We start from the raw sequence: 14734 nt of genomic DNA on the forward strand, positions 1-14734 counted from the left end.
AGCACATGTGTAAAAGTTTCATTATTGGAATCTAATTTAAAACAATAAAAAACTACACATGGGTATGTGTGCATCAGCAGGTATCAATGTGTTTAAATGATGTTCAATCACTGTAAAGTGTCAGGTTTTGAAATTAATGTATGTTTTTTTGGTTTAGATTTATTTTGACTTATTTTTTTGAATTATTTTGGGGTATTTTGCCTTTATATGATAAGACAGCTGCAGAGAGACAAGAAATATGGGGAGAAAGAATGGGGGCTCCTGCAAGCAGTGCATTAAGGACGATAGCCTCTGCACATGGGTGCCCACTCTACAAACAGAGCTAAACTGGCACCCAATTAATGTCTGTTTTAATCAATTTATACTTAATTTGGCAAAAAACTGCCATCCCAAATTTTTGAATCATTCTGAATGCATCCTTTGTCTTATTACAGCATGTCATTTCTAATGAGAGCACTATCTGATCCAGTGATTTCATCCAATTTATGTGGTTGTAGCATCAATTTAATATCCACTACTAGTACTAAAAATATAATTAACTCCTCCTCTTCTGGTGTCATGTGGAGCATCACTGCATCTCCTTCTATCAAAGTATTTCAAAGTATTGTGATTGTACTTTACAGCGTATTTTAATTTAGACATGACTGATATCTTGCTTATTCCCCTCTCACTCCTGTGTGCCTTCTGTCTTTGTACTCTGCCCTGCATCTTATGCCCTATATGGAAATAAAAGGGTCATTTCTCTATGCATTTTAAAGTGAAATGTGAATGTGCTTCCACCTCACCACACACGTGGTATTCATCTACCTAAGAACATGGGTGCAAGTTTAATAAGAGTGTGTCATTAATCCCACACAGGTTTCTTTTAGAAACTTTCTTAAGCACAAATTGAAGAAAAATCTTGGAAAGATATTTTTGAATAAGGCCCAAAGATAGTAGGATGCATCATTTGTGAACTGTGACTGTATGTACCAAGTTTAATGGTAATCTATGCAACAGCTGTTGAGACATTTCAGTCTGGACAGACAGACTAGCATGGCCCTTGATAGAGCCAAGCTGCTGGTAGGATTTCTATAAATACTCAGCTGCAAAAACCCTCTTTATTAGTAAGAGATACTAATGCTTGTAACATATCCAATTATGTCTCTGTTTACTGAAATAATCCTTCCCAGCTTGTAATGCACAGTAGTGAGATAAAAAGGCAGATTATGAATGACAGTCAGGCCAGCTGTCCAAAAACTAATCTTAACACCTTTCACACGTCCTCAAACACGTCAATTTGACTTCACAGCTCCTGTAAAACCTAATTTACAGTAAAACTAAAAAATTATGACAGATTTTATTTTTGGGCATCTTTTAGGACAAGATTACTTTACAAATACAGCTACATAAAAATAACTCTACAATCCTGCCTTAGGAAACACTACACAGTAAAAGTCAGTGCCCTCACCAAAGGCATTTAAGTTTACAGCCATAGTGCCCTTCTTCGGAACAAGAGTTTGTGATATGACACACGCTGTGATATAAAATGGTCGTCATGCTGTCTATAGCTGGGATTAGTCAAAGCTATTTGACAAGAAAAGTTCTGGAAAAGCTCCTCAATGGTGGAGAGTTTATCAATGAATAACAAGTAGTCTACTTTTAAGATTTTAAGTTATCATCTCCGCCAAGGAGGTTATGTGATCGGGTGGGTTTGTTAGTTTGTTAGCAACATAACTTAAAAAGTTGTGGAGGGATTTTGATGAAATTTTCAGGAAATGTCAGAAATGGCATAAGGAAGAACTGATTAGATTTTGGGAGTGATCCAGATCACCGTCTGGAATTTTTTAAAGGATTCTGTACTATTGGGAGATAGGGCTAATGGCGGAGGTCTGCGCTGTTACCACTTTACACCAGGAGATGGCGGACATGAGTAACTTAAATTCCAGCAGCGTTTTGGCTGTTTTTCCATTCAAAGTTTTGGAGTTTACAGAGTTTGAAAGACGCATGCCGGTCGAGGAGACAAGTCGGAGCGTAACAGAGAGAATGACAGCGAATTGTAGCGAGAATACTCACAATGCTGAGAGGAATAGAGGAATATTTACCCTCTGCCATGACTTCCAGTCGTCCAGTGAGACCATGGGTGAGACTGTCAGTGCATCCGTTGGGAGCAGCAGGCAATGCTTCCACCATGACAGTCCACCGTATCGAAGCCAATGCTTTGCCTCACTGGGCAAAGCATTGGCCCCACTCCACTGGAGAGGGACTAATCAGCAAATGCCATGATGGGGGGTACATGGGGACGGATCCAGGAATTTATTAAAGGATTCTTCACTATTGGGAGATAGGGCTAATGGCAGAGGTCTGCACTCTCTGAGTGCTTTTCTAGTTTAGAATTAAAATAAACAGTTTAGTTTAAGAAAAGAACTGACAAATCAGGCTACGATAAGTGCACTGTGCCCTTCAATGTTACAGGTGACACACCTTGCATCAACCCTGCCTGAGTGTGCAGAACACCACTGACGTGTCGTATATCAAAAATTAAAAAATTGCATTTATGCAGCTATGCATATTAAGTGTCATGTTGGAGCCTTAAAAGCCTGAAAGAAAGAATGAGGCACCATTAGCTAATGAAGTTACTGCAGAGCAGTAGATGTGGTCTGCATTCTGGCTTTGAGTCAAGCTGATCATACTCACTAGCAGTCCTCAAAAGGGAGGCTGTTACTCTGGCAGTGACAAACGCCAGGCCGTCAAAGGGAGGCTCGATCAATTCATCAAGAAAATAGCTAGTCGGGATGGCCTTGAAACGAGTGGCTGTGTGTTACTGTGTGTGAGGATAGTGTGTGTGTTACAGTGAGAGCGTAGAATTTGAGAGTATGTAAGTGTTTCTGCATGCGTTCACTTGTGTGTGTTACACACCGATGAAGGCCGTGGCCTTTGGGTTGATGATGCCGCTGGGGAGGAGGTGAAAGTCGTATTCCACTGAGTCTACCACCACTGTGTGTCCTGCATTGTTGCCGCCCTGCAGAGAAAAGACAGAGTCAAGCACAAAGTCTGAGCTGGAGGGCAGTCCAAATAGTTTGGCGAGTAGCAACAAGCATCGTACATAAACCACTGTGTTAGTATGTGTAATGTTGCTTAGACTCCTGCTCATTGTGTAATCAGATCTGACGGAGAAGCAGCACAGCAGACGAATATGTCAGTACTTGGATTAAACATTGTGCATGGAAAATGATGGTTCAGTCCCTGCACCCAAAATCAAGTCCTGTCCAGACCTGCTGCCCTAAAAAGCCACTACATCAGACAATAAACATCCTGGCAGTTTAATGGTTTTTGTACACCTCTTACAAGCTTGTCTGCCTTTGAAAGCACAAATTATGTTATTAAAAAATCATGGCAAAATAAACCAAAGCCTGGGCAGTAAATGTGAATCAAATACTTCTAGATTTTTTTCCTAGAGCTCATTTTTTCTATGTGGCTTGCTTTTACAAGTATGGAAAGTCTGACTCATCAAGTCTTTTTAAACTGGACAACATTCTTTTGCTCCAGGCGAGCAGGAGAAGGTGAAAGATTGTTGTTAATCCACCCATTTAAAAGTTTGATTTATGGTAACAACAATGCAAACAGACTTGTTTATAAGGATGACTTTATCTGGGATTTTTCCTGCTAAGCCCCTTTAGTAAAATTCTGCATGAAGTCTGGGTGAGCTGATGTGAGAATGCAGCAGGAAATATTCATGATATGTCAACACAAGGCAGCAGGTGGTGGTGATGACATTTATTTTCACACCAGTGCACAACCAGTTAAATTGTGCATGTTACAAAAATGCAACATAATCTTTTCTGCACACCTTCTTGTTCTTTTATACACTGTAAATGTCCAGTTACATGTAGCACAGATAAGAAGGCAAAAACTGTCATTAATGTGCACTCCTGTAAATTTTGAGAATATTTCATGACAGGCCCTTGCTGTGAAATATTCCTGACCACATGTGCATCCAACACAGAAAGCTTTTCCCAGTCAGGTGGAAAACCGGGTCTTACAAGACAGGACATAATGTAAAAAGAATGACCCCAAAATGTTTTTTGTTGATTTTATACATCAGTCATGGTCAATATAATTTGGCTTTTTTGACCAAAAAAGAAAAAACTCTCTAATGTCAGAGGGAAAACAGAATACTGACTTGAAAACAGATTTTTAAGCAACTGCTTAAAAATTCATCCCCTTCAAGTCAGTGTTCAGTACATGCACCTTTGGCTGCAATCACAGCACTGCGTCTGTGTGGATTGGTCTCAATCAGGCTTGTGAACAACCCTTTACAAGTTAAGCAATAAATTCTCTTTTGTATTGAGGTCCGGGCTTCGTCTTGAACACTCCAGAACATTCACCTTGTCGTCTTCAAATCATTTTTCTGTAGCTTTCCCTGTGTACTTCAGGTCATTGCCTTGCTGGAAAATAAATCCTCCCCTAAGCTGTTGTCTTACAGACTGAACAAGGTCCAGGATTCTAGTCCAGGTTTAACCTGAGTTTTATTCAAAAGTGGCTATCTCTTTGCCCTTCTCTCATAAAGCTTTGACGGCTGAGAACCCAGGCAACAGTTGTTGAGCCTCTCCCATCTCAGCTGCTGAAGCTTGTAACTTCTTCAGAGTAGTCATAGGTGGCCTCTTTCACTAGTCTCCTTCTTGCACAGTCACCCAGTTTATGAGAACGTCCTGATCAGGCAGATTTACATGTATGCCATATTCCATCCATTTCTTGATAAAGAATTTAACTGAACCCCAGGGGATGTTCAGTGCCTTGGAACATTTTTGTAACCATCCCCTGACTTACACTTTCAATAACATTTTCTCTGAGTTTCTTGGAGTGTCCTTTTGTTTTCATGGTGTAGTGGACTGGACCTTCCAGACACAGGTGTCTTAATACTACAATCACTGCACTCAGGTCATTTCCCATTTCTCAAATTGTGAGACTACAAGTACCAACTGGCTGGACCTCTGTTGAATTAGGTCAGTCACTTTAAAGGGGGTGAAAATTTATGCAGTCATCTATTTTACCTTGCATGCTTTTGTTTGAGTGTCATTAATTTGAAGAACTCTGTTTTCTCTTTGACATTAAAGCGTTTTTTTTTTTTTTTTGTATAAAAAAGCTAAATTATATTGACCATGATTGATTTATCAAATCAATAAAAGGGTAAAATATCAAAGGGAGTGAATACTTTTTATAGGCACTGTATAATGACAGTTTGTGCCTTAAATCTGTGCTATGTGTAATTGGATATATTCACAGTATTGATGGATGAGAGATAAAGAGCATACTTTCCCTGATATTACCAGCTGCGAGGAGTTTTGTTGATATGTGAAATCACCAAAAGCACCAAAAAGCCAGACAGGCTGTTCTATTAAAAGTCAATTGGCATGTCCATGTCTAAAGGAAGCTGCTAGTGTTGATAAACAAAGGAAGGAAAGCCAACTTTGAATGTTGTTAAACCACACCTCACAAATGTCTGTCATACTACCTTAAGAAGTTAAAGAATAGAATACCTAACTTATGTTGTGTTGTATAACCAAACAAATTAAAACAATTTGTTGCAGCAGTCTGTAACTGCTCTGACTGGTCGATCAAAAGGAACATTTTCAAGAGGTAAGGGCAAAATATTGAGTGAAACAAAGAAAACTCGTGTTTTCTGAGCTTTTATCTAGACTCTGCATTGGGCCTCGCATGTGACTTAGCAAGGCTGAAAAGAAAAAAGTAGATCCCAGAGAGCAAACAATGCATCCCACATGAAGCACTTGACAAAATCTGACCTGCTTTGCTCTTCTTTACTTAAAATTTTCACATAACAAATAAATTAGCATTGAAAAGAACGCAGGCATCATTTCTCACATCCTGAGGTGCAAATTCAACTTTAGTCTGTAGTGAGACAAGGATGTGTTCCTATTGCTGTGTCCTGTGGGTATAAATCAAGCCCAGCATGTGCTTCGACCACGCAGGGTTATTCCTGGCCACAGCAGCACCCTGAAGGTGGAGAGACAGCGCAAATAGGGGGGTGGGGGGGTAGATGACTCTCCTTTTTCAGATACTTTTACGATTCATCCCATCCCCCACAGAAACTGGCTGGTTCTCATACAGTCCTATCATACGTCTGTAATTTATGTGATTAGAAACTACGTTTTTGAACATTCCGTGAGTTGTATCATACAAGTTAATGTGTCAACACTGATGTAGGTATCAGTCTTCTCTTTGCATATAAAATCTACTGCATTCCTCTGGCTCCTACCACCATTAACCCTGTTAAAGGTCTTTTGAGAAATTTAGGAGCAACTACTTTAAGAGGTTGGACTTACAGGGTCCATGACAATAGGATACAATATGATCTGAGATATGTAGCAAACAGTAATGATAAATGTGTTGACTGTAATTGGTCATAGAGACTTCAGCTGTTATGGAGTATTTGGGTCCTCAAAATTAGGGGGTAGAATTTGCAGGATAACTCACAAGATGATGTAATTTATAATACAGGGCCCATGACAACAATATCAAGATATCTGAAACATTAAAGAGCAAGATTAATGTATATATTTGCTGCAATTTGCAGTTTCTCTTCACGTACTTCATCTTTTAACTCCTTTTAATTAATTTTATTTGGCCAATCAACTTCTTTCCACATCACCTGAGTGTGGCAAGAGATCTGACTGGATATTACAAGTTTCAATTTTCCCTTTGTTCATTATAAGATAATCTGAAAATACTTACCCTAAACACCCAGAGTTAACTGTTTGTGTTAATGAGTCAACACATGTTACCTGATCTGAACCTGTGACCCTGCTCCTGACCTAAGGTTTAAAACAGGTCTAACACCATGCTGCTTTGATTTAAAGGGCAGACAGGGGGTAGTATTACAGTTAGACTTTCTCTTACTCTTTAGAAAGACTAAACCAATCACTGATCCTAAAGACAGAGATATAAAAACAAAAATAAAAAACACATGGGCTGTCAAAATAAGTGTGCCCACATGACGTTATTTAGAATGAGCAAAGTCAAATACATGCTAAGGAGGCTCAGGACCATGAGCCTGCATAGGTTTAGCGACTGCAAACTGGCGGCTCCACACCCAGGAGTCCAGATTAGAATGCTAGGTTTTCGGCCTCAGGCTGCATCCAGGGCCCGAAAACCTTTCATCCTAAACAACCCAAGACCCACGAGCCCGGCAGTGGAAAAGTCCGGTTTAGACTACTAGGTTTTCAGCCTCAGGCTGCAGATGGGCCGCGAAAACCTAGCATTCTACACAACCCAAGGCCCGCGAGTCCGAAAGTAGAAAACTACCCCCCACACCCCCACCCAAGATTCCCAATCCCAACCCCAAAGAGAGCCCAGATTTAGAATGCTAGGCTTTCAGGCTCAGGCCGCAGCCCGGCCCCAAAAACCTAGCATTCCAAACAACCCAAGACCCGCGAGCCTGGCAGTTGAAAAGTCCGGTTTAGAATGGTAGGTTTTTGGTGTCAGTCTGCAGCCAGGGCCCAGAAGCCAAGCATTCTGAACAACCCAAGAACCGTGAGCCAGCATGTAGAAAACTACAGATTAGAATGCTAGGTTTTCTGGCTCGGGCTGCAGCCGGGCCCCGAAAACCTTAAATTATAAAGAACCCAAGACCCGCGAGCCTGGCAGTTGAAAAGTCTGGTTTAGAATGCTAGGTTTTCGGCCTCAGGCTGCAGCCGGGCCCCAAAAAACCTAGATTCTAAACAACCCAAGACCTGCGAGCTTGGCAGTTGAAAAGTCCAGTTTAGACTACTAGGTTTTTAGCCTCAGGCTGCAGCCGGGCCCCAAAATACCTAGCATTCTAAACAACCCAAGACCCACGAGCCTGGATATAGAAAACTACGGTTTGGAATTCTGGGTTTTTCAGCCTCAGGCTGCAGCCAGGACCCGAAATGTTTGTAGAAACAGTCTGCATGCCTCAGTGCTTGACTTTATACACCTGTGGCCATGGAAGTGATTGGAACATCTGATTTCAATTATTTAGATGGGTGGGTAAAAACTTTCGGCAATATAGTGTAGGTACAAAAACTGTGCAGAGGGGGCTTCATGGGATGGGTTTCCATGGCTGAGCAGCTAGATGCATGTAAGCCTCATATTACCAAGTCCAATGCTAAGTGTTGAATGAAGTGGTGTAAAGCACACCATAAATGGATTATGGAGCAGTGGAAATATTCTGTGGTTTGACTCCTCTGTTTGGCAGTCAGATCAGCAATTCTGGATTTTGCAGACTCCAGGAGAATGTTACCCCCCTGACTGAATTGTTCCAACTATGAAGTTTGGTGGAGGAGGGATAATGATATGGGGCTGGTTTTAAGGCCCCTTATCTCCAGTAAAGGCCAATCTTAATGTTTCAGTACATCAAGACATTTTGGACAATGCTACGCTTCCAACTTTGTGGCAACAGTTTGGGGAAGGCCCTTTTCTATTCCAACATGACTGTGCCCCAGTGCACAATACATGGTATCAATACATGGTTTGATGAGCTCAGTGTAGAAGAACCTTGCTGGCCTGCACAGAGCCCTGACCTCAACCCCATCGAGCACCATTCTGGATGAACTGGTCCAATATCAGTGCATGACCTAAGAAATACTCTACAGAAAGAATGGGCAGAATTTCCCACAAAAAACACATAAAAATCTTATGAAAAGCCTTCCAAGAAGAGAAGAGGCTGTTATAGCTGCAAACTGGGGCCAACTCTGTGTTAAAGTACATGTATTTGAATACAATGTCATTACAGTCCCTGGTGATGTGATGGTCAGGCAGTTGAATATTTTTGTCAGTATTAGTGTATGTTGACATCATGGGACATGTATCACTCATATCAGGAGCTCACCTCTAGTTCCCACCTGTATCAGTTATAGCCATTAATCATACTCATGTTTGAGTTGACAGTCATGCTTTTTAGAGCATGTTAGGCATTTTAGCCCAAACAAATATTAATAATAAAACAGTTGCTGTTTACACTTGCCCTCTGGTAGTCTGCTCTATTTGACAATTAGGTAGGTCCAGATTTAAGACACAGATTTCAAATATGTGTCTTAAAATGCACAAAAAAATTGTTTTTTTTTTTTCAAGTGTCCACTGGAAGGGCTGGCAAACAATGGTGTCCGTTTGCACAACTGCGCCTTGGCTTCACTCGATGTCTCCAAAGCAACCATGTCAAGTACACAATGTATGCTTGGCTCTGGTGGCTCCAGTTAAAATAACTAATCATTATGACATACCTCCTGATTTAGTTCCACAAAAAGTCACTCTGGCAAACAGGAAATGTCTTCAGTTAAACCTGATAAGCTTGTTTTAGAGCATTCCAGTTTGTTTTAGACATGCCTCTTATCAACTGAAGGAATAACTACCTTTAAGTGCGGCTACAAAAAATGCTTTCAGATTAATTCTCTAGATAAGAAGTCTGAACTTTAGGGCATTTTTGTATAAGTAAAACTCAGGAACTCAACCAACAACTAGCCTAACTAATGTCTTTAACATACCGGCCTCAACATCCAGCTGATTCTTTGATTTTCACAGCTCCTGAAGATTTTCTTCACTGATAAACACATTGCTTTGACTCCAAATGTCAGAGATTTGTAAAAATGCTCATCAAAGACTCAGATTAACTGCATAAAATGTCATCTTTAAATATGCAATTTACAATGATGTGGTTTAATATGGCAGTGACATTATCACAGGTGATAAATAAACAAGCCTGGGTCAAGCGGACCTGGGAGTGCTAAAGTCTCTGTTTTATTAGGTCCCCTACTTTATTAGGCCCAAGACATTGCATTGCTTCTTATAACTGGATTATAATCGGTGTGCCCAAATTTGTAAGATGTGCATGGATTTACATTGTTTTGCATTACCAACATTGTGTAAATAAAACCATTCCCTCAGTTTGTTTAGGAAAACTTGCACATGGATTTGTAATACAATGAGAAAATTGATGCTTGCTGTACTGATGGCAAGGTTTTTGATGTGCTGTAACTTAATGCTTTGTTTTTAGTTTTGCATAGATGTTGATGGAGGTTTGTCCTATTTCTTCTGAAAGTAGCCACAAACACGTAACAAATTTTACACCGAACTGTGTACATATCATCTTTCCTTAATCCAGAGTAATCCCAAATGGCAGAGGTTCTGTTTATTTTCATCACCCAGTCTTAATATTCCACATTTCCGCTTTGTCATCAAGCTAGCTAACGACTCTGTTACTATCAGCTGTAACCAGTTACCTAGAGAGCATGCTTGCTAGCTGAAGACTTATCTGACAACCTATGTATCTGGTGCTTCATCTTATTGGCCAAATGATGCATGCTGTCTGAGTGCATGGCTCCTCTATATATATATAAAATGTTTGTGTTTTTTAATAAGTCCTTTATGGTGAGTTAATTGTGTAGTTTTATATTACAATGATGATGAAAATGCAATTCATCATTCAGTCCTTTTTCATATCTAAACTTGCTGGTGTGTAGATGATGCATGACTGCAGTTAAACTGACTCATGTCTTAAACTTACTGTTTGTTTACTTTATCAATACCATAAATAACTGATTAAACACAAGGGACAAGACTTCTTGGTTTAAAGTGGCCACTCCTTTCTTAAGAGAATTTTATCAACTGAAACATTTACTACTTCTCTCATTCAGTTTTATATGAGCCAACTATTATATCAGAAAATAATACCTGCTATCAGTCATCTGAGACATGTTTTGCTGGTAGCACAGACTCTCAGCTACACACCCTTCTTTCCTTACATGCAACCCCCACTGTGTCTTCTAGGAACACCAGTCAGACTGCTGGCGAGGTTTATTTTATAAAAAGATCAACACTATCTGCTCAGCATTTCAACACACACACAAACACACACATGACATAATGTATGCAGGGGACGCTGTGCAGGACTGCTGCCAGAGAGGAGTTTATTTTTACAAGTGTCCTGCCATGGCAGGGCTGAAAGACATGACTCTCAGAGGCCTGGAAGAATCTTTGTTATGTCAACTTGTTATCAACAGAAACAACTAGCAACTGTCTGAACTCCACAGGGCTACATGGCAGAGAAGCAGGATTGTCTGTGACATTTTAGAAGAACTGCAAGTCCTCAGTTTTGAATGTCTGAAGCCTGCCTGTTTTTTTTTATAAAGTTTAATTTAAAGGACAAATCAAATAATACAGTCTCTGTTCCAACAGCCTGTCTCATCATAAGCCAGGGATCAAAATGATCAGAATGTAAGTCTAAGATATACTTTAAAACAGGAATAGTAATGTTTAACAATAATAACAATGGCAAATCTGAAGTATTCAAGTTCTAAAATAATCGTTCACGACAGACCTTTGAGCAGGGTAAGTGCAAACAAATTGTACAGAAGTGCAACTATTTGTATCTCTTTTGACGATTATTTTGGGGGATTTTTGCCTTTGGTTTTGATAGAACAGCTAAAAGGAAACAGGTAACACTGCCAGGATTGGGAATTGTATATGGGCGCCTGCTCTACCAGCAAAGCTAAACAAGCACCCTAAGAGATTTTTTGCCTTTAATTGGAGAGGACAGGACAGCAGCTAGTGTAGGAAATTAAGGAGGGAGAGCGTGGAATGACATACCACAAAGGAGCCATAGGCTCAAACCTGAACTACCTGCTTGAAAGTCTAGCTTCTGTACATGAGCATTACCTAACCACTAGGCTGTCTGTGCCCCAGAAGCGCAGCGATTTTCAGTCCATTCAACAAAAGGCATTAGGTGCCACTTTGTTGTGTACAGCTACAGTTAAACTTGACTCCACTAAGTCAAGTTATTCCAGTGTCTATACCAGTGATTCTCAACCATAGGCCACATCAGATGAGCAGAATTCTTGGTGAATATACTCAATCAAAGTATGCCTCACTTCAGAACTGTAACTGCAAGGAGTTAGGAGGGCACCAAATCTGTTACTGTCGGGTCTTAAGCTGAAAAGGTTGATCACTGGCCTAAATGATCAGTATTTCCACCACAAATCACAAAAACATCTTGTACCAGCTGGCAGGATTTTAGCTTTCTTAAGCTTTCTTGCAATAGATGTGGTTGAAGTATACTGCTCCAGGCCATCACAGCAGACATTTTTTCAGACTCCTCTCTATCCTCCCTCTAATGCTTTCACTCACTGCCACACCTGCTCCTGTTCATGGAGATCAGGGACGGTGATATTATGAGCACAATACAGGGCAGGTAGAGAGCACATAGACTCAACAACTCATGACATTTCAGAGTCTGCTTTCCACCTGTTTTGCAAACCATGGTAAATGCAAAGTCAACACAAATACACCATCCAGGAAGTGAACTGTGCTGCTGATAAAGTCCGGATTTAAGTGAATAAAGTGGTCTCATGGTATGAAATAAGGAACCAGCATGATTGTAGAGTGTATAGCAACTGTATTCAGACCCCGTTCACCTTTTCAATTATATTATGATGCAGCCTCATACAGTTGAAAAAACATTTTGTTATTAATCAATCTGCACTCAGTACTACTCCATCATGACAAAGTGAAAACAGAATTTTAGATTTTTTCTTTATTTATTGAAAAGAAAAACTGAAATATCACAATAAATGCTGCAGTTCCCAAGAGCTCAGTGGCCTCCATCATTCTCAAACAGAAGATGTTTGGCATAACCAGGACTCTTCCGAGATCTGGTTGCCCAGCCAAACTGAGCAATCGGGGGAGAAGGGCTTTGGTAAGAGAGGAGACCAACAACCTGATGGTCACTCTGATTGAGCTCCAGAGAGCCTGTGTGGAGATGGGACATATTTCCAGAAGGGCAATCATCACTCAAGCCCTTCACTGATGTGTGCTTTATAGCAGAGTGGCTGGATGGAAACCTCTCCTCAGTGCAATACACATGGCTGCTTGGAGTTTGCTACAAACTTCAAATGAGAGCAAAAGTACTGGTACTTCAGACCTCAAGGGTCTTAAACTTACGTCTTTGTGATATTTCATGTTTTTGTTTTTGATACATCTCTTACATTCTGTTTTCATTTTGTCCTGATGGGGTACTAAGTGTAGATAAAAAATGTTTTTTTTCAACTGTAGCATTAGGCTGCAACATAATAATATTGAAAAAAATAAAAAAGGGTCTGAGTAATTTCTGAATGCACTATAAATATCAGATAACGCTTAACAATGATGTAAAAAAAGAAAAAGCTGTTATAAAAGGGTCCGATGCCATCATCCTGGACTCCCCTGAATCGTTTTTACGTCTTGTCTTGCCTCCTCAGACCCCACCCTGGTCCAGTCCAACAGAGAAAACTTGACGCTGAGCATAAGCAACTCAGGAAATTTAAGAAGCAGACTGGCTTAAATTTTCAAGACATTTTTAGAATTGCTTGTGTAAGAAAAAAAAGATAAGTACTCAGTTGACTTGAAATGTATCATGCCCACTTTGGCCTGCCAGAAATTATGAAGTTGGCAGGTTTAGAGTCCTCATAAAGTGGGCATTAAAACCTGAAAAATAGGGGATTTTTTAAGAGTGACTCCAACTTTAAAGAGGAATCTCCTGCAACATAATAGTAAGGCTCTTCTGTGTGGTATGTTTTGATGTATAAATAAGAAAATAAGCCTATATTTGGTTAGCACAAGTCAGTAAGCATGTTTTAAACCAGTCTGGACCATTTATTAATGTTTTATAATTCATTCAGAGCAGGGAAAGACATTATAGATGCATCACGACCAGGACACTGCATTAAACACAATCCCAGATGTGCCTGTGTATTAAAGCATCTCTCAGCTCTATAATTAAAATAATTATTTTATGACTCAGCCTGCTGCCAGCACTTCTGCCACAGAGTTTAACGGTCCGTCAGTAACGGTTCGTTTTAAAGGTCCGTCAGTAGCGGTCGGAGGTAATGCACCTGGTCACTTCAGTTAGCCAAGGGTCTCCAAGGCTAACGTTTCCTGGTCACATGCGCGAGACAGGTTTCGATTCATCACATCATTAAATGTGTGTGAAGAGCTAAGGAGCTAGCAGGAATTCAAGGTGACATTAGCAAAACACTTGAGACAACACACTGACTGAGATGTTGGTAAGCTAGCAGATAGCTGTCAGGTTGCAATGAGGGGTTCACTTGAGTGAGCTCGTGAGCAGCAGTTACCTGGCTGCAGTATTTCCGGTAACTAGCTTGACCTGTAATGAACGGAGAACAAGTGAATGCAACATGCTGGGCCAACCAACCTGACATCTGCACACCATATCCGCGTCTTGTGCCAGAAGATCCACAACTTTTCCTTTCCCCTCGTCGCCCCACTGAGCCCCGAGCACCACGGTCACCCTGTTGCCGACAGACGGTATAGGAGCTCGTTTTGTCGGGCTGCTGCTTCCGTTTCGGGGGGCCGCGGCACCGGCGGGCTCCTGACTCCCACTTTCCGACATTTCTGCTGGGTTGCAGCCGAGGACTACACTTGCTCGAGCGCCTTTTCGCACCGCGTTGCTGCTGCAGCTGCAAAGATAGCTGACAGGAGTGAAGGCATTCCCTCCACGGCTCAGCTTGGACGTCATGCACATGCGCAGAAGTGTCTGAAATGACAAATTCCATTCCTGGATATGAACAGGAACAGCTGATAGACTAGCACAGCTGCAGTTTAAAATCTCTTTCTAATAAGAAACTTTAATTTTAATGTGAATACTACTCTACTAACTTCCCCAACATTTTCAAACTTAGATTTTTATGTATTTAACCGACGGGTTCTGGAGCTCTGAGGAGAGGTG

General features: G+C 40.7%; 1 protein-coding gene across 1 annotated transcript in view; it reads right to left on the reverse strand.

The window, feature by feature from the left end:
- Positions 1–14486, reverse strand: part of adss2 (adenylosuccinate synthase 2) — a 31159-nt gene extending 16673 nt beyond the window's left edge. The window contains exons 1-2 of the mRNA XM_041790021.1: positions 14201–14486; positions 2899–3001 (exon numbers count right to left, since the gene is read on the reverse strand). Of these exons, the coding sequence (XP_041645955.1) occupies positions 2899–3001; positions 14201–14398 (301 nt within the window). The 5' untranslated portion in view covers positions 14399–14486. The remainder of the gene's footprint in view (positions 1–2898; positions 3002–14200) is intronic.
- Between the last annotated feature and the right edge of the window lie 248 nt (positions 14487–14734).

Source organism: Cheilinus undulatus, linkage group 6 (genome assembly GCF_018320785.1).
Source record: "Cheilinus undulatus linkage group 6, ASM1832078v1, whole genome shotgun sequence".
NCBI lineage: Eukaryota > Metazoa > Chordata > Actinopteri > Labriformes > Labridae > Cheilinus > Cheilinus undulatus.